Source organism: Kogia breviceps, chromosome X (genome assembly GCF_026419965.1).
Source record: "Kogia breviceps isolate mKogBre1 chromosome X, mKogBre1 haplotype 1, whole genome shotgun sequence".
NCBI lineage: Eukaryota > Metazoa > Chordata > Mammalia > Artiodactyla > Physeteridae > Kogia > Kogia breviceps.
Window position 1 is genome coordinate 24,048,566 of NC_081330.1, and position 20,533 is coordinate 24,069,098.

The window sequence follows — 20,533 nt, forward strand, 5'->3', positions numbered from 1 at the left end:
TCAATTCTGGAATCTGTTGGGACCCTTTACAGTTTATTTACAGCAGCTGTCATGGTGGTTCCAGGGTTGAAGATGTCCCTGGAATCTACCGGATTCTCTTATTTGATGAAGGTAAGTAGAAAAAAATCAAGTATTCCAAATGGATTTGATTTTTTTCCAATTAAAACCATAAACTGGGTCTCAAATCAGTATTTGCCAGCCTTACTGTCACTAATATAAATATGCTTAGAGGGCAAATGCAATTACAAATACAATCAGGAACATGCCAGTCCTTAAGAGTATCTTAATTATTCTAATGACCTTCTCCCCTCCATTTTGCTTGGCTAAGTAGCCAAGGCCTGAACTCCTCTATGTCTTAGTTAGTTTCATGTCCTACAGTCTAGTTCAGCACTTCCTGAACATCAACCCTGTCAGACCCTCTGTTAGCACTGAGGTAGAGAGAGGAATAAGGTTCTTGCCTGCAAAGAGTTCACAGTGTAGCTGGAGAGAGAGAGATGTGGAAAAAATAGTGCTTACACCCAGCACTCAGATGTCAGTTTCTAATACCATTCTTCAATAAAAGGAACCAGGGGTCCTTGGAGAAATGATTCATTCCAGTCCTGGAGCAGGGATTATACAAGATGAGCCTGCAACGTCTTGTACTTCCAGAAAGTCAGGAAGTGCTCAAAGAAAACCAAAACGCGCCGACGTGGATGGGGGTTTATGAGGGGCACATAAGCCCACAGAAAGAGCTCCCAATGGCTAAAGCTGGAACAATTTGAGCAACAAAATAAAGTCACATTGGAGTTTAATGCAAAGTATAAAGCAAATATCCATGAGTCCATACTGATATAAATAAATGGTTGAGTTCATAAGTAAATGGAGGAGAAAAGATAAGGTTCTCACGCAGAAGAACGCCAAATAATTTATGTAGCTACTCGACCCTCAAGGAGGTGGAGTATAACTCCCTACTCCTTAAGTGTTGCCTTGGCACAGGGACTTCCTTCCAAAGAATACAGTGTGGAAAGTAAGAGAGAAAGTAAATTTGCAGAGGAGGAACTTGACAAACACTACCTCAGCCAGGCGATCGAGTTCAACATCAACAGTAAGTCATGTTGATATTATTACCCTTGATTTGATTTGATGAGAATGGCACTTTACCCTTGTGGTCTTCCTCCCCCGAACCTGTAATCGCTGTCTAACTATGAGAAAAAAGAAAAAGCAGACACATTGCAGTGGGGGCATCCTACAAAATATCTGACCAGTACTCCTTAAAACTATCAGGGTCATCAAAAACAAGGGAAGTCTAAGAAACTGTCACAGCCCAGGGGAGCCTAAGGAGAAGAAGACTAAATATGATTTGGTATCCTAGGTGGAATCCTGACACAGAAAAATGATATTAATTAAAAACTAAGGAAATATGAGGAAAGTATGGACTTCATAATTAAAAAAAATAATGCTACTACAATGTGATAGCTGCTGCTAGGTCACGTGTCCCTCCTATCTGCTCATTTCTCTCCCTTTCTACTTCTGTTGTAACAGTTGGGTCATAGCCTATTTACTGATCTGACTCCCCCACTAGACTGTGAGTTTCATGCAGCAAGGGGCTGTATTGGGCACACAGGTAGGTCTCCAGACCATAGCACGGTTCCTTGGCACATTGCTTACACTTAGTAAATACTTCTGAATGACTTGATGAACAAATCCACAATACAGAAATGGTGTTACCAAGCAAGGAGCGCAGCTGAGAGATGTCAGGACCTTGGACTAATGACGGTGGAGATAAAGAGAAGTGGGCAGATTGGAAAAGAGTTTAGGAGGTAGAATTTTTTTTTTAATGATGTTTTACTGGATATGGGGAATGTTAGAAAGAAGGAGCAGTAAAGAGTGGCTTCTGGTTTCTGGCTTAGACCATTGGGTGTGAGGCAGAGTGCTGTGCAGCGACCACGTTAGAGATAAGATAAGATTGCTCTCCTCCAAGTTCTCGTGGTTTACTGGGGCATACCAATACATTTTTTTAAAAGTAATATGATGTGTGATCCCCGAGAACGGAGGTAAGCATAGTGCAAATAACCGAGCCTAGACATTTCCAGAAGGCTTTCTTCAGAAGATGATGCCTGAGTAAAGCCTTAAAAGGTTAAAGAGAATTAATTACTAAGTGAAGAAAGGAATGTGCACCACACCAAGGAACATCGAAAAGTCTGTACAGTTTTTAAAGATGGGAACCAAATGATCAAAATAACCCTGGAGTCAGTATAGGGGAAAAATGGATTTAAGATTTCAAAAACACCTCCTATGGGCAGGACTATAGAAAATATTCCAGGCCACCGATGATAAGAGTTAGAGGCTAATGTGATGGCAGGAGGGACAAAGCTTCTGAAAGCTTGTTTTCAGGCACAGTTAGGCACAATGTGTAGAGAAAAGGGGAGAGTAAGGGTCAGACTTCCATGTTGGGGGCTTGGATGATATCAGCAGTACATGAACCTTGAGATCAAGCAAAATGTCCCCCAAACCAAAGTTGCTGCAGCTATTGGAAAAATGATATTAGGAGTAGTCAAAACTAATGAATGAGCTCAGCCACGTATGCAGATAAAAATAACACAAGATCCTATGTAAATATGTAACTGAAGAGTTTCAGGAATACAAAATCCAATCAAGGTAACTTGAGTGTCACCTTTTGGAGGTATGAATGATTGTAATTATAAGCAAAACAAGGTCAAATATGATCACTTCTATTATGTCCTGAAAAAGGAAAAGTGTATTAGAGAAGAACGGTGGTCAGCTAACAAAAGGAAGCTTGGAGTGGAAAAGTATCTCCAGCACAGCCCTCCCTAAGACACACTCCTCACTTTTTGTACATGCCTTTCAATTTCCAACAGGACCCTGGGAGGACAGTAGTGGCTGCAAGTGAGGCAGGAAGCCCAGGAGACAAGAAGTAGGTTTTTGAAGGACAGGGAAAGCAGGAAGAGAATAGCTTCTGTTTGGGATTTGTTGAGTTTGAGGTGACTTAGACATCCAGGCAGTCATCTAGTAGGTAATTGGAGAACTGAGGGGGGTATGAAAGGTATGTATGAGAAAAAGGATCTCCTGGGATTTTCTGTCTTCTGCTTCTTTCTCTACCCCCAAATGGACGGTATTGGAATATCAGGAGCATTACAGGTTAGCAGTACGCACTGAATTGTTTTTTAATCCCAGACCCATTGCTAGAAAAACAAAGAGGTATCTATCTCCTCGGTACATAAGGAAGATACATTAATTCTTTTATCTCTTAAGAGAATTTTCCATTTGTGACAAAAGGCAGACCCCAGGGAGTGTATGCTGAACAAATTGCTTTGAATAACTTTACTTTTCTCTTCCTTAGCACAAGTCCTGCTCACAAATACTATCTGGCTATGGACCCTGTGTCTGAATCACTTTATCTATCAGACACCAATACCCGAAAAGTCTACAAGTTGAAATCTCTTGTGGAAACAAAAGATTTGTCCAAGAATTTTGAAGTGGTGGCAGGAACAGGAGATCAGTGCCTTCCCTTTGACCAGAGTCACTGTGGAGACGGAGGGAGAGCATCGGAAGCCTCACTGAACAGCCCTCGAGGTAAAAATTTAAAATCCTTTGGTTATCTAAAGGTTTCATTTGACTTCGCAGAATCTTAAGATTGTTATCACATTGTAGTCCATCCATCCCAATGTACCTCTGACAGACGTCATCTCTGAAGTCTATCTCGGATGATAGGCACACCCAGGACTAATTTTTAGCCAATATGCATTAGTATAGTCATAACTGTTATTAAAATATTGGAATGCTTCTTTTCTGGTTGATAAATAGTTATTGCCCAGAACCCTCTGCCTCCCGGACACCCCAGCCTCTCCCCATGATCTCCTTCCTGGAAACTCCCAATAGTCCAACAACTAAAGGGTTAACTCCTGGCCAGCAGAGAGCCTCCAGGAGGAAGGCTTTAGCACTGTGGCCTGCACTGGTTTGGGGTCAGGTCTGTGCCACCTTCTACCGCTTTCAAATATATTTAGTATCTCACAGACTTTAGACATTCCTGGCTTTTCCTTAACAACCAACCTTTAATGAACCTATCTTCCATTAATTTATCTAAGTCATTCTTTTTTTTTTTTTTTAATTTATTTTATCTATTTATTTTTGGCTGCGTTGGGTCTTCATTGCAGCGTGCGGGCTTAGTTGCTCCGCGGCATGCGGGATCCTCCCGGACCAGGGCCCGAACCCATGTCCCCTGCATTGGCAGGTGGACCCTCAACCACTGTGCCACCAGGGAAGCCCCATCTAAGTCATTCTTGAAGCTATTTATATTTTCAATTTATATCACCCCTAGTATGACAAATTCCAATTTTTTTTTTTTTTTTGGCCTCCTGTGAGAGCTTGGCCTTACTATTATTATTTTCTAAATCCAGCTTCTCAATCTTTAAGGGCCAACCCTTAATTCTGTTGCCTGGGATTTGTAAATAAATGTGTTCTTCCAGTCAGCTTCATGATTTTATAGACTTGGATCATATTCCCATCTTAGGCCACTAAGCTGAAGGATAGTCAACTTTTAAGTCTGTCGTCATATATCATACACCCTATCTCCTTAATTATTTAATCATTCTTCTCTGTTCCTTCTCCAAGATGTTGTGTGTATGTGTGCTTTTATTTCAGCAGGTTTTATGAAGTATTCATTGTAGTGGGTTTTAAGAAACCAATGTGCTTTTTTTTTTAAAACTATTACACAAATAATACACAATTGTTGCAGAAAAATTAGGAAAGAGAGAACACCAAAAATGTTTTTAATTGAGGTCACCCATAATCCTACCACATCTAGAAAACCACTGTTAACATTTTAGTGTATATCCTTCTAGACTTTTTTCTATGCATATCATATATTTTATTCTCTAATAATGGAATCATATTATAGAATGCTGTTCTGTAATCTGCTTTTCATACTTAATGTATTATGAACACCTTTCCATGCCAAAAAATATAGTGAGGTCAATGTGTTTAATTTGTTAGATGGTCAACTTACTATTTCAAATATTAAGAGGTTACTCTTTAGCTATTTGACATTTGCCATATGGGGATTAAATTTCAACTACAATCAGAGTTTAAAGCCTTCCCTTTTTTCAACGCCATACTCAAGGCATGTGTCTTTCATAAAGCCCCTCTGGCTAGCCCAGACCATTAAATATGAATTTCTTTAAGAGTGTCTCCACTACCCAATTAGCACCTGAGTATATTTTTCCTTCTTTTACTTTCCAGTCCTTTCATGAATGGAGTGTTTTTTATTACCAAAGTGAGCTGCTTGAGATGAGAAACTATATCTAATATTTCTTTTGACCCTTCCCCACCTCCTCAGCAATATCTTGCACAGTGTGAGATCCACTACACATGCTTCTTGTGTAATTGACCAATTAGGTAACTCTTATCCGTACCCAAGTATTCCTAAGAGGAATTTCAATGGCATTTAAAGGGGATAACCTTTTTTCCCTAAGGGAACATAAGCGTCCCCACCCATAAGTATCATGGTAAAGTGTTTGGGAACGTTTCTTTTTTCCTCTTGTACCTGTGCTCGATCCTTACACATAGTAGGTCCGCAATAAATATTTGATGAGTGAATGCATAACTCAGGTGCAACATATAATCAGCTCATCTTTCAAGGAAATACATCAGGCTGGGTCCCACCTTTTACCCAGGTTTAAAACGCTTACAGGTATTATAAGGATTTCTGCATGAGAAATAGGGAGGAATCAAGCTTGTATTGTGCCTGAAATTGACATCCTCCTGAGTTGCTGCTGGTATTGAAAACCACTCATCTCACCTACCACATTCAACCTGCCACATAGAGGATGAATGTCAGCTTTTCCAAATAAAGCAAATAATTGGTTCACTGAAGCTCTGCTTTTTTTTTTTTTTGGCTTGGAAAGCAGCAATAATAGAGTCCTGATGAGCAGGATTTACATGAACTCTGGAAACGTCAGTAATGAGGGTGCCAAAATTTATATATCTATTAAAGTTAACATTAAACTAAGTTTTTCTTCTTGTCATAGCTAGTAGCGCATTTTCCTTTGGCTTGACTTACGCAGCCTACTATCTGAGCGTGGCTTTTACAGTAATCTGGTACACTTTATTCATCCCAAAGCAGTAAGGGGCCCTAAGAACAGCTGGCCCAGTCTTCAGACAGCTGAATGTCTAATCCATCCAAGACAGCTCTCACATAATGTACTAAAGCTGTTGTTGGCAACATCTGCTCTGATCCAGTGAGTGAATGAGGATGTTTAAAGGGAGGGAATGTGTGACTCACACTGAGTCCATCACATCTCCTTCAACCATATTCACAGTGTTTGAGGACCCTGTTAGTGATCTTCGAAATCACTCAGATGGCAGAACCTATGTCCAGACATCGGTTGATCTGAAAATGCTGGTCAGAACACTTAGGTGCCTAGCTAGGGCACCTGTCTGCACGCTGAATCTAGACAGCACTTACCCTTGGCAGTGAATCAGAAAGGAGGTTCTCATTATATGGAATGCTGCAGGGCAATTTCATAGACTTCCGTAGAGGAAGGAAATATCATGCAAGAAGTCATTAGGGCACGGTGTGCAAATTGAGAGGAGAGTATTGCTAATTGCTAATTATGTCTTTGAGGTTCTCCTGCAGGTTCTTTATCTCTCAAGAAAGCCCAATTTGTTTGGTTTTTTGGCTTTACAGCTACCATGAACATCAGCTCCTCCGTCCTTCCCCCTTAGAAGACAGCAAATGTTTAATGGATTTCTTGAAGGAGAGGTTTGATTTTTTTTCTCTCCACCTAGAAGCTAATAAAGAAAAACTGTAGATCAGTAGAAAATGGAAATGTACATCTAGGGAGTATCATTTCTAGGTTAGGAAAGAGAGCTCGCTCTAAGCCTTTAACAAGCAACATATTGCAATTACAGGCAGGCTCTCCAGCATGTCCTTAATTATGCAAGGTAAGTCAAATAAATGTTAATCTGTAAGACAGCTAATTTATTTTCTGAATCTATTCTAAAAATAGGATGAAATAAAATTTGCTTTTGAGATCATTTGTCCTAACGTTGGAATAAATTATCAAATGGGATTAAAATCAGTCAGCAAAAGGTCAGAAAAAAAAAAAAAAAGGTCAGAAGCCATGGGATTTTTTTTTTTTTTTTTTTTTTTTTTTTGAGAAATGGCAGCAAATTGTGATGCATACTGGGTTAGGGAGCCTAGGCTTTCGTGTTCAATCCATGTAATGCCACTCTTTCTTGGAAAGTCACCGTACCTCCCTGAATGCTGAAGTAGACTTACTGATGCCATTGACTAGTTTTGTTACATTGGACTAGTCATATACACACTGGGTCCTGAGGTTGCACAGTTGTAAACTGAAGGGCTTGGGATGATCTCCCTCCCAGCTCTAATGTATTAAAATAACCATAGCTCTAACTTACTTAGTGTCTACTGTGTGCTGTACACTGTGTTAGATATTTTACACAGGGTGTCTCTAATCTTCACGATTCACAAGGTAAATAGTATTATCCCCATTGTAAAGATGAGGAGATAGAGGCTCAGATACCTTAAGAAATTTATCTAGGGTCAGACAGTTTACAGATAACACTGGAATTCAAACCAGGTCTGCCTGACTCCAAAACCCATGAGGTGGGGTGGGGGGCAGGGTAGCCTTCCCTTCAGCTAAAATCCATGATCTCTGTTGGCTTCTCTAGGAGGGTAGGAAATAGTGGAAAATGCTTTTCAATCTAATGACATGTATTCAGTGAAAACAAAATATTTTCATTTGGAAGATGAATGACTTTCAGTCCAGTTTCCTTTTCCTATTAAAACGATTTCTCTGATTTTTCTGACCTGATAGTGTACCCATAGTGCACTCCGTAGCATTTGCATAATCTGTAAATGGAATTGTTCAAATAAATCTCCAGGAAACCTTGTCACATCTCTTTGGAAGATTCTGCAATTAGGAACTTCAACTTTTTCTTAAGAGATGGAGTCAGGAAACCTTAACTTCATTAAACTGACTATAACTGGTAGCTAAAAACTGTGTTTAAAGGGAAAATGGAAGTACCCCTGAATAGAGTTTTATATAAGATAGCCCCTGGGTACTTCTCCTGGGAAGAAGTCTTTATCTGATCCAGTTTTACGCACTTTGATTTGAATCCCAGTAAAGAGAAACATTTGCCATTTTACTCATCAATACTTCAGTGTAATGGGGCAAGGAAAAAAGTTTAGCCAAGTAGTTGATGGTGTGCTAATCCCTGGCATTGTATATGAGTTTGAACTGACTTTGAAAGATGCTTTTAAAACGTGCATCGATGATGTAGTTGAAACTTAGGTTCCATTTATTATTTTTACTGCAACGTTCTTTAATTCTACAGAGAACTCAAACTAATGAGTCATGTAATAGATGACCAAGTACTTAAGCAGAATGTGAAATGCTACTAGGTGGAGATATAAAATAAAAATTTGTGACAAGCTGAATACATTTATTTTTTTTAAGTAGCTGCAGAGGGTGAAGGAGCGACTGGACAGGATGAAATTAATCAATGACTTAATTTGGTTTTCTTGAACCTCACCAAGGAGTATATTTCTATTTTCATGTGCATCTTTAAGCATACTGACCTCAGAACTCAGCAGGAATTGGGCAATATCCCCACAAAAGCAAACAGCCCTGGAGCCACTCCCAAGGAGGGAAATCATTCTTAAATCTTGATGGCTTCCAAAAGTGTTTTTAGGTTATTCATGACACTAATCACACAGGAGTTCCTTTAACTTGATTGGCAATAAAGAAAGCTGGGTATGATAAAGTCTAGACAAAAACAATGTTTTTGTCCCTACCCAGATCTATCCGAGGCGCATCCTGAAGCCCTACTGATTCCCCTGGTATCTAAATGCTATTTTGAAAGGCTAAATTTGGGGTTAGTGGAAAGATGGTAAAACTCTCATCAGTGACATCTTGCTCATGTAACTGGTATCTATGAGGGAGAGAGTATAGTGCACAAACACATATGAGAATGTTCTTTTGGTTCTACTATGCAACTAGGGTGCAGTAAGACTTTTCCTAAATTCCTTTAGTACATGATCCATTATGGTGACATAACCATTTGGATTGGCACCAGGGCCAGCCCTCACCAAAATTACAGGCAAGCTGCAGCATGAGTAAAATGAATGGTGTATTTGGGAAACTATAAATAATCCAGTATAATTAAAGTAAACGTATTTGAGGGTTATAGGAGCAGGGCAAGAATAAGAAGTTTGCGTTTTGTCCTGCAGGCAAAAGATTTGAAGCAGGAAAGTGACACGACCATTTGATGGATGCATTTTTGATAGATTGTTTTGGTGACAGGGTAAATGCACAGGAGCAAGGCTGGGGCAAAGAAATCATAGGGAATGCTAATATTTATAGGGTAGGCAACGGAAGGGGATCTAATGAAAGAGACAGAGAGGAAATCTTCACAAGAAAAGGAAGTGAACAAAGAAAGCTTGGTATCCAGGAAGCTAAGGGAATCGTTTGTTTCAAGAAGGTGTGAAAAACAATATCAAATGTCACACATTTGTAGCCATTGGATTAGGCAACGAGGAGCTCATTGGTTGACCCTGCCTTTGGTGGTCTGAATGATGGTAGAGGTGGAAGCCAGATTTCAGGCATTTGATGAGCCAGTGAGAGGTGAGGAAGTAAATATGATTAGTGAAGATCATTCTTCTGAGAGGCTTGGATGTGAAAGACAGAGTGATAAGTAGTAAGAGGACAAGGCTCTCAGGGGAGGCTTTTCCTGTGGGAGACATGGCAATGATGATAGGTAAGTGGGAAGATACAGGAGACAGAGGATAAATGATGAAACCAGATCTTGAGGAAACTGGAGCAGGCCTTGAATGGGAGGGGAGATTGAAGAGACCATCCTAAGATAATGTGTAGGTGTAAGGATGAGAACTTTGTAGATAGAAGGTGCTAGAAAGTTGATGGTACTCCATTCTGATAGCCTCAGTGTTCTAGAGAAGTGGGTCTATTCTGCTAAAAGTGAGGAAGTACAGTTAGGCCTTGAGGTATGTGAGAACGGTTTGGAAACACTACTTACTGAAGTCAGCTTTTTGGGTAAGATCAACATTCTACCACCCATGCCAAATTCCCAGCTCAGTGTCAAGACATTTCCTGTGAGAACTTTCCTCCCACATCCTTGTCCTAGAATCAGAGACATCTTGAGAAAAATATGTTTGACAAAGCCTTAGAATTCAGGCAAAATATTTGTTCTTTATTACTCAGTGATCCTGTGCTGTTTCCACTCCTGGGTATTTCCTTCCTAAACTATGTTATTGGTCTCTCAGTTTACGGTAGCTACACCTGATGACGTAGGACCTGTGATGCAACCAGAATGAGAGCTTAACTTGTTATTTGCACAGTTAGTCTAATGCATCTGCTTATGAATAGTCAAAAGATGTAGACCTTACATTATGTCAGCAGCTGGAATCTGAGAACCTTTCTGCCTTTTCTGTCACAGTCCTAAAGGCATAAGCTGTTGGTGGAGAAGTCAGACAAAAGGAAGGCACTTACATCTAGCCTTGGCTAATTGGTCCAGGTCACATCCATGGTTAATACAGCAGAACTTGTATTAAGTTCATTCAGGTCTTATAAAGCTACAAATACATCATTAAATGACTTTTTCTTCTGCATTTATTTTAATTTTCATGCATGTATAGCATTCTAGCAAACAGATAATACTTTAGAGGCCAAATACCATGAGAGATAAGTTCCCAGGTTCTGGAGTCAAGCAACTGGATGCAAATTCCAGATCCACGACTCATTAAATGTGTGACCTTGTGTAAATCACCTAGCTTCCCTGAGCTTCAACTTCCTCATCTATGAAGTCAGAATACGAGTAATAGTGCCTACATGAGAGTGTTTGGTAATGCGGGTGAAGTGCATTGTAAAGCACAGTGCCCAGCCTGTGGGGTGTACACATTAAGTGTTACCTGCCATTATGATCACGCTTGCTGTTTGGTTGCTAATACTAATGCTGCTTATAATAGTGACCCAAACGTGGAATAAGTTACTTTTAAAGGAGGCAAGTTCCAAATTGTCCAAGGAGACTTGGTCATTTCTAGAGTAGAATGGTGCCACAAAAGAAGCAGGAGTCAAGGTAGGGTGGGATTCGGGTACTATATGTGATTTGATTAGCTGATCCCTCCCGACCTTGAGATGCAGTAATTCTAGTGCTGGTTCTTTCTACATGTTGTATTTTGAGGAGCCCCCGCCCCCACCCCCGCACCAAGACCCATGTAACCAAAATAATTCCCTTAGCAGCCTACCATTAAATTCATTCCATGAGGGTTTTCTTCGGATGTGAACTTCAGTGTTGAACGCAGGATATTGCCTAGGAGAGCAACACATTAATTCCTCATTAAAACACTTTATGGGGGCGTTAAGGACATGGAGCACAGGATGGATGTGTCTGGATAGATGAGCTCACTGGAGGGGGACAAGCCAAGGTGGCAACTACTCCAGGTAGCATGAGGAAGGGTGGTGCTAGGTATCGGGCAGAAGGGCGGCAACGTGGAGAGAGATGGGAGAACAACGATGATATACTTCTCCGCAGTATTGTCTAGAATGAAACTTCAGCCCCTACAAATCAGGACAGATAGAATGGAATTATGATTCTTCCTCTTTTTATTTGAGATCACTAGCCCCCAAAACTTTCCTTGTCACAGCCCCTTCGGTGTCACACCTTTCTTATCTGTCCGCTTAAGTGTCACCTCAGCTGATTAAAAAAAGAACCCCTCTCCATCAAACAAAAGTGACAGGGATCACACACTAACAGACTGCAAATCACTAAAATCATATTTTGAGTGGTGTATTATGGTAACCTATAAATAACTAATTGCGTAAAATTGCTTTAGTAGTTTCTAGATGGCAGCTTTAATTAAAAGCGCCAGAGACATTTAGAAGTTTAGAAATGGATGGCATGTAATTTGCCCTTTTACCAACCATAAAATGGTAATTAAGGAATTTGATTCACTTCTTCCTATTAAAAGTTTTATGAGAATAGCAAGTTCCTTCTAAATACAGTTTCTCTTCAGCAGAAGGTAGTACGTTTGCTCTATCAGTCTTCTCCAGCAGGGTAAGATGTCTTAATGTACAAATTCTTCAGAAGTTAATTAGGAAATTTCTTTCAGTGCAAAATGTTTGTTTTGAAGGTTCTAAACCATGAAACTGTATTAGAGCTAAAGCTTTGATCATGGCCCCATATTGCTCCACCATCAGTACAAGATGGCCCAGTAATTTCAAGTTTACCAAATGCATGGAGCTGACTGTAAAATCAGAGAAATGAGGAAGTCATTTCCTGGTGAGTCTAGCATGCTTTGCTGATTCTGGAAGGAATCTGAAATCTACCATGAGTTGACTTCCCAGGGAACCAAGAATATTTGCTCCACAACAGAGGAGTCATCAGAAGATGTTTTTAGCTTCATTGATCCTCCAGCCATACTGGATGAATTAGCAGGCGTAGAGTGTAAAACTCCAACAACATGCAGCAAACCTATATAACTTTGGAAATCCATTATTTTAACATCATCACAGGCTAAAACACAGCTGGAAACGGAGTCAGGGAGCCCATTTTTATTTTATAATTGATCAATTAATTGCGTTTTTTGGCCATTTCAGACAAAGGATTAGAGATGGCACAACAGAGGGTATTTCGACCAGCATTTTGAAGGTACTAATGACTTAAGTTATGTGCACATAAGACAACTGCTAAGTTTTTTTTGTAAGTCAAGCAGATTCTCAAGTGAACTGAATCTAACTAAGCAGCAAGCTAGCAGTAAAGGAGAGGCTGTTTGAAATGTCTCCTCTTCATTCCCTCTTTCAGGGACTCCCCTGGCTAACTCTGAGCCCCCTCCCTGAAGCCCTCAGCCTGTCTTCCCGAAATAGAAATCCAGCCTTTCCCTTCCCTCTCCCCTAGTCAGAGCTGTGTGGGCATACAGTGGTGTATGCTAAAGGGAGACTGGACAATGGGAAGAATATTTTATCCTGACATTGTTTACAATTTCCAGTGAATGGGGATAGTAAACACAGTCCTGTTATTCATCAGTTTTATTATTGTTTTTAATATTCCTATCAAAAATGCACTCCCCTCATTGTCTGCACCCGGAACAGACCATTCCCATAGCCCCCAAACGTGCAGGTATAAGGAAAATACTCACAAAATAATATTCAGTGGAAAGTTCAGGATACAAAACTATGTACTGTATACTGCTACATCTGTAAGGGGGCAGGGGTGGTACATATGTACAGAGAAAAAAAAAATTGAGGGGAAGTTTATCTAAATGTTAGCAATGGGACTTTCCTGGCGGTCCAGTGGTTAAGACTCCACGCTTCCAAGGCAGGGCACGTGGGTTCAATCCCTGGTCAGGGAACTAAGAGCCAACATGCTGTGTGGCATGGCCAAAACAGTTTTTAAATTAAATAATATAAATAAAGTAAATGTTAGCGATGATAATTGCTGCATAAGGAATTTTGAGTGATTCGACCTTGTTCTCTTTCATTTTCTGAGCATTTATTATTTGTATAATGCAACAAAAGACAAAGCATATTATTTTAAGACACACACACATTCTGTCCTGTCCTTTGACCAACCTCTGAGGACCCAGGTCTCTTTGCTTTCATAAATGACCGCTCTCCAGAAAGGGTCTCATTAGTACTGATGGCTGCCAATGGGTTGCTCTCATCTGAGCATGTTACTGGAGACCTGCTGGAGGGGCTATACCATCAGCCAAGGAAAAAAGCTCAGTGGAAGACCTTGAAGGCATCCTGGCAGGCCCATGGTAAAAGACATTTTAATTATATTTATTATTTTTTAAGAAAGAGAAATATAAAGAATACAAATTAAAACGGCCTATAATCTCACCATCTAGATAAGCCCCATTGATATTGAAAGATAAAAATATGAAAGTAATATATGTCTGTGGTTTGAAAGTTGGAACTCTGTAGAAAAGAACAGAGAGAAAATTCTAGGCTTCTTTACCACAGACACACACACCCCAGTCCCTCTCTCTAAAGGTAACCAGTGTTAACAGTTTCTTGCAATTCCTTTGAGACCTCTATATGTATTTTTCTCTTACATAAAAGGAATCATATCATATACATTACTCTTTACCCTCCTTCTTTCATTTGATTATATTCCTTGAAGATCTTTCCATAAAAGCATGTATTTATCTGCCTCTGTTTTTAAGAGATGTATGATATTACAACATAGGGACATACCATAATTTATTAAGTAATTTGCTTCTTGATTGATGTTGTTTTTTAAAAAAATCCTTTATCACTGTAGCACTGCATTGAACAACCTAATTCATGTGTTTGGGAACACTTTTGTGAGTATATACACTGGATTAATTTTCAGCAGTAGTAGATATTACCAAGTTGCCCTCCCAAAAGATTGAACACATTTACACCGATAACGTGTAAGGATGCCCATTTTGCCATACCCTCAGCCACACTGAGTATCGTTAAACCTCTTAATATATGCCCATCTGATCAGTGGAAAATGGTATCTCATAGCTTGTAGCTTTAATTTGAATTTCTTTAATTTTAAGTGAAGAGGAGTGTCATTTCATATCTGTTATGACCATGTGTATTTCTTTTCCAGTAAATTCACTTTCATATCCTCTGCCAGTTTTTCTACTGAGCCGTTGATCCTTCTCTTTTGAAAATTAGGAAGAGCATCCCTTTGTCTCTCCTATGTGTTGCAAATATTTTCCAAGTTTGTCATTTCCTTTAACAATGTAGAAGTTTTCTAACTTTATTTGGTCAGATTTAGCAATACATGCAATATATGTCCTTAAGGTCTCTAAAGTTTGTGTCCTTCAAGAAGAGCCTTCCTGTAGTAAAGGTACTTTTAAGGCAAGTGGGCAGGCCTTTCAATGACCTTTAAATCATACTCTTTGTATTTCCCATTTGGGCCCCGTGAAATCTGGAAAACTTAGGAAGTGTTTAGAGTAGTTAAAACCAGAGACTTTGGAATCAGGCAGGTAAGAATGAGTTCGAATTTATTACTAACATCTCTGAGCCACTGTTTTCTCATCTGTAAGATGGAGACAGTGCTCCTACCTTCCTTATAGGGTTATAGAGGATAAAATGACACAGTATGGGTTAAGCCAGTACCTGGCACAGATTAAGTACTAAATAAAGTGTGATGAATGAGAAGGAGGATAAGTAAATAATTTTTTTAACTAATATTAACTGGATTGTTTTCAAGACTAGTAGTAAACATTTTGGTTTCAAAATTGTTTTACTGTATTCAAATTCTCTTCTGTCAAACTTTGTTGATTGTATATACACAGCCCTACTTTAATTCTCTTTGCCTGCAAAATACATTGTCCAACTAAAGGGAAAACTTGCAACTATGTTTTTAAAATAATTGGAGAGAGGTACTGAAGGGAGCTTGGCTGAAGAAAAATGTATGGAAAGTCACAAGTACACATGTGTATAAGGAGACGTGCTTTGCTGTCATTACAGTATAAAAAATGGAAACAACCTAATAATCTGTCAATCGGGTTTGGTCAAACGATGGAATATTATACAACAGTAAAAATGAATTAACTAGATGCCCGTGTAAAAACATTAATAGTCACAAAACATAAGGTTGCATGAATGAAAGAGAAAATTGCAAAATAATATATATGATGTGATATCATTAGTATATTTTTGTGGTAAAATATACAAAACAAAATTTACCATTTTAACTTTTTTTTTTTTGGCTGTACCTTGCGGTTTTCGGGATCTTAGTTCCCCAACCAGGGATTGAACCCAGGCCCCGGCAGTGAAAGCGTGGAGCCCTAGCCACTGGAGCAGGGAATTCCCCCATTTTAACCATTTTTAAGTGTACGATTCTGAGGCATTAAGTACATTCACATTGTTGTGCAACCATCACCACCATCCATTTCCTACATAAATTTTTGAAGCATAAAAACATACTGTATATTATTTTTTGACATATACATATGTAGAAAATGTATAAAAACATGCAAGGGGATCACACTAACTGCAGACTAGTGCTTACCTCTGGGGAGAGAAGGGAAAAGGGAACAGAGATAAAGACATGGGTTTTGGCTGTATTCATAATATTTTCTTTTTTTTTTAAAGAGCTGTATGAAACAAACGTTAACACCTATTAAGTTGGGGTGGTAGATGCATGGCAGTGCATAATGATTTTCTGAGTTGTCGACCATTTGAAATCTTTCATAATTAAAAAAAAATGTTTGGGCGTCCCTGGTGGCTCAGTGGTTGAGAGCACGCCTGCCGATGCAGGGGACGTGGGTTCGTGTCCCGGTCCGGGAGGATCCCACGTGCCGCGGAGTGGCTGGGCCCGTGAGCCATGGCCGCTAGGCCTGCGCGTCCGGAGCCTGTGCTCCACGACGGGAGAGGCCACAGCAGTGAGAGGCCCGCGTACAGAAAACAAACAAACAAACAAACAAAAAATACAAAAAAAAAATGTGAAGTCAGAAATACGGTTTAGAAAACAACTTGCAAATTTATACCTGAAAATTCCATTTTAAAAAGTGTTTGTTTTAAATAAGGCTTTCACTCATACAGAGGCAGTGTTCAAAATATTGAACAACCTTTAAAGCACAGGAGCCAACATATCAGAACATACACCAGCTTTGGCCCTGGAGTAGGGTCTTCAGGGACCCCTGCAGTGGCCAGTATTAATCCCTTCTTTTCTGAACTGATTGGATGTGAGTGAGGCTCTTCCATTAGCTGCAGAGCTCACCAACACATCTAGCGTGTGTCCATATGTGGAGTTCCCTAAATGGCTGACACTGAACTTCCTCAATATTAAAGAGCCTTGATATAATGAGTCAGCTTTATCGTTGACCGAAGAAAGTCACTGTTCCCTTGGGAGTGAGTCCTGGGCCATTTAAAGTTTCTCTCTGAGGAATTAAAGGCTTAATAACTCAAATGTGAGGTTGTCTTTAAGCCCCAAATATCAAAGCCTAGCCAGGAAGCTGCAGTGTTTTTTGCTCTATTTTTCTTCCAGTTTCATTTACTAGCTATTCCATTTGGTCTTTCAAAAGGCTTGTTAGACTATATAATAGGTTTTTGGGGAAAGGAAGGTGGGTGGGTGCCCCATTTTACCAGTATTTGCTCAGGAAAGAAAGCTGATTACAGCAGTAATTCCCCTTAGAAGGCAGGGATCATTCCTCCTTGTGGAAGGCGTCTCTAACCCAAGGAAATTGAAGCCGTGGTAATAGATTGATAGGTCTTGCTTTGTCCTCCTCCCCACCACCACCCCCAGTCAAAAACCCATCAGAATGCCTTCTGCCAAGACTACCTACTTTGGTTTCTATAATCTTTTCTCTGTGTTCTCTTGAACAAAGTAAAACCAGAACTGTAGGCAGTCAACTGCCCCAGCCCTACCTTAGGGCTTGAGGTCCCTCAAAAGGTGCCTCCCACTTTTCCCAGAGTGGTAAAACTGGAGGCATCTCTGGGGAGAGTGGTCTGAAGAAGGGCTACTTTTAAATCTTCTGATTTTAGCCTGTTAGGCTTGAAATTTTTGAGAACCCAGAGGTCAACACTTAGCACCCTCAGAACCTTTCTTTATGTGGTGGTGGGGGGGGGTGTTCATTTTTGTTTTCTGTTTGTTTGGTTGGGTTTTTTTAGTTATGCTGGGCACTGTTTTATTTCCCAAGTATATCTGGTCTAGTTTTAACAGCATGACTTTATTCAAATAATCTATTTGAATGTTTAAAATAAATTAGTCAATTAACACATGACCAAAACCACTGCCTTCTGAATTGGCCCTAAATTGATATCTTCCTAGTTCCTGGAAATGCTGAATATATTTTAAACAGTTGAATTAAGGAACCATTGCAGCTGCGAAATGTTATCTAGCAGTATTTGTAAATGCCTGTTTCCTTTTGTTTTACCTTCATTAGACTCGCTGGCTGTTATTAATTTGTTTTTTTCTAATTGCTCAAATTGTCCTCTTTCTAATATAGAGCTTAGTCATTTATTATTCTATAAACACATAAAGCACTTCGGTATGGCAGGAACTATGCTAAATGCTGTCATCAAACACTGCAACCATCTCTTGTTACAACAAAGATCTCCTGGTTATCAAGCAGGTGTCCAGAGGTGCCATCATCTTAACTAATACTTTCAACGTATTTAACTAGTGTCAATGACCCACTATACTATTTATAAGACTCCCACTGGTTTTAGCTACTCTGTCAGAGCCATGTCATGCTCCTGGTATATCTTATTAGAAAAAGAACCCTGTTCACTGACCTTCAGTGTTTTGTTAGGCTTTTCAAGCAGCAATCTGGTCTGCATTGGGAAATTTGGAAATTATAAGTGTAGTAAAAAGGCTTGATCCCTGCCTGTGAGTGAAATATGATCTGGTTAGGGAGACAAGGGAGGAATTGTCAGAGGAAACAGTAATCAGCATTAGGTTGTGTGATATAAACTGTAAGCACTCGAGGGACTCAGAGAATGGAGAGCTGGTTGGGATTTGGAGAAAAGGGGAGAGGAAAATGAGCAGAAGTGGGGAGAGGTGAAAGAAAGGAAAGGAATCTGAAAAAGGACTGGACACGTGGGTAAAGAAAAACTGGGAACTGGATTCTAACCTCTCTTCCTGGTAGGTTTAGTGAATAACTGATTCACTTTGTTGTACAGCAGAAGCTAACACACCATTGTAAAGCAATTACGCTCCAATAAAGATGTTAAAAAAAAAAGAATAAAATATCTACAAGTTAAAAGAAAAAAAGGAATGAGATCAAAGAACAAGGCAAAGAAGTAAGGGTAGGGCAGTGGAGAACAGAGAGGCCACCTAAGTGGGAAGTGAATGACTCAGCTCTTCCTACGAAGGTTGGTCTGGTCTTGAAAAGAGGGAAGAGATATGGGAACATATGTATATGTATAACTGATTCACTTTGTTGTAAAGGAGAAACTAACACACTATTGTAAAACAGTTATACTCAAATAAAGATGTTAAAAAAAAAAAAAAAGAAAGAAATTTCCAGAATTTGAGGGCCTTTATTTAAAACATGAAATAAAGAGGCTGGAAGAAAAACAAACAAACAAAAAATGGCCCTGTCTCAGTATGTAAGATGCATTCTTGAGTCTAGTCAAAAAGCCTCACACTCTTAGTTACAGGCCAAGCTTTAGATTTGCAACTTAATGACACATACCTGATGTGATCCTCATTCCTACCCACTTATATCGGTGGAATAACACATCTCTTCTAAGAGGCTCAGATTTCTGCCATCAGACAAGATTGATGAAATTGTTTGATATACTCGACAAGGAAGTACCTCCATCAAGATATTTGCAAGTCTCTGAGTTAGTTTATATATTATAATTATTGAGGTTAGGCTTTGCACTGTGTCTTAAAAGATGAGTAGGATCTGGATACTAGGAGAGGGAGAGGGGATTCCAGGCACAGGAGTAGTGCAGGCAACTATGTAGTGATAACCAGGGAAGGAGAAAGATGTGTTTCAGAGACAGTGAGTAGACCAGTTTGACTGGAAAAGTGACACAGGACCCCTGTACAGACTGCTCGTCACCATCAGCAGGGAGGTGACGCTGACAGAATTGCACAGAGGGTTCCTGCCGTCTAGGGCAGGCTGTGCTGAGGCAGGTCACCATGTAACATAATCCACAGCAAGATGCCAGAAAACTAACAGTTAATCAAAAACAGAAATATTAACACCACTTGTGTTAACCTTGCAAAAAGATTTCACAGACTATTCTGTTCCGATGTGATTTTTATTTGGTCTTTACAGGAATCCACTGACATGGGCATCTCAGCTTTTCTTCTCGCAATTAGACAAAGGCAAAACCCCAAGGGCTGGGAGATTATGTAAATTTTTGAAAGTCACAGGCAGCCTCACAACAGGATCTCCTCGTAGCTTCTACCCCCAGACCCTTCCCTCCTACTCTCATAGCTCTCCTGAACATGTCTGGGTAATTGAACTTAGAGGAAAAAAGGTGGGGAAATGGCCTTGGAAACCCCAGTCTCAATCAAGACAAGGCCAGAGATGTCACCAGCCCCCTTTGAACAGCGAATCCCAGTTTTTTTCAATACCTTTCAACGTAACCTTCTTCTGCACTCAGATTGTCAAACTTGTAGGTCAGAGCGTGGAAAAGAAAAAGTCAAAGAGTTGTTTGTCTCATTAGACAACGGCTTTGCTTAATTTTTTTCTTTTACTCAGCTGTCAGATTTGTGTCTGCTACTGTTCTAATATATTTTTGATTGAGCCCAAATTGGTCCTCCTAAGTGTCTCTTTAAACCTCATTTCAAAGGTTCGAAAATTGTATTCACAGTGTTCATCACCCTGCCTTTCTGACTTCCTGAACTTCTCTTCTAGTGTTAGCTTCATTAGTCAAGATGTACGGCTGTTGGAAGAATTTTAAATGGGCCTTCCGCGTTGTGTTTGAATAGATACTACATGCAAATAACTTTCCTGCAGAAATTTTCATTCTTCTTGAGTTAGCCCACTATTGTGAATAGTAAGCACTGTCAGACTTAATTCCTCATATCCTCCTTTTATTGAGTATTC

The 20,533-nt window shown here is 39.7% G+C and overlaps 1 protein-coding gene across 4 annotated transcripts in view; it reads left to right on the top strand.

Moving 5' to 3' along the window:
• Positions 1–20,533, top strand: part of TENM1 (teneurin transmembrane protein 1) — an 803,989-nt gene that overhangs the window by 694,322 nt on the left and 89,134 nt on the right. For all 4 annotated transcript variants that reach the window (XM_059050038.2, XM_059050032.2, XM_059050043.2 and 1 more), the window contains one exon: positions 3,341–3,573. In XM_059050038.2, the coding sequence (XP_058906021.1) occupies positions 3,341–3,573 (233 nt within the window). The remainder of the gene's footprint in view (positions 1–3,340; positions 3,574–20,533) is intronic.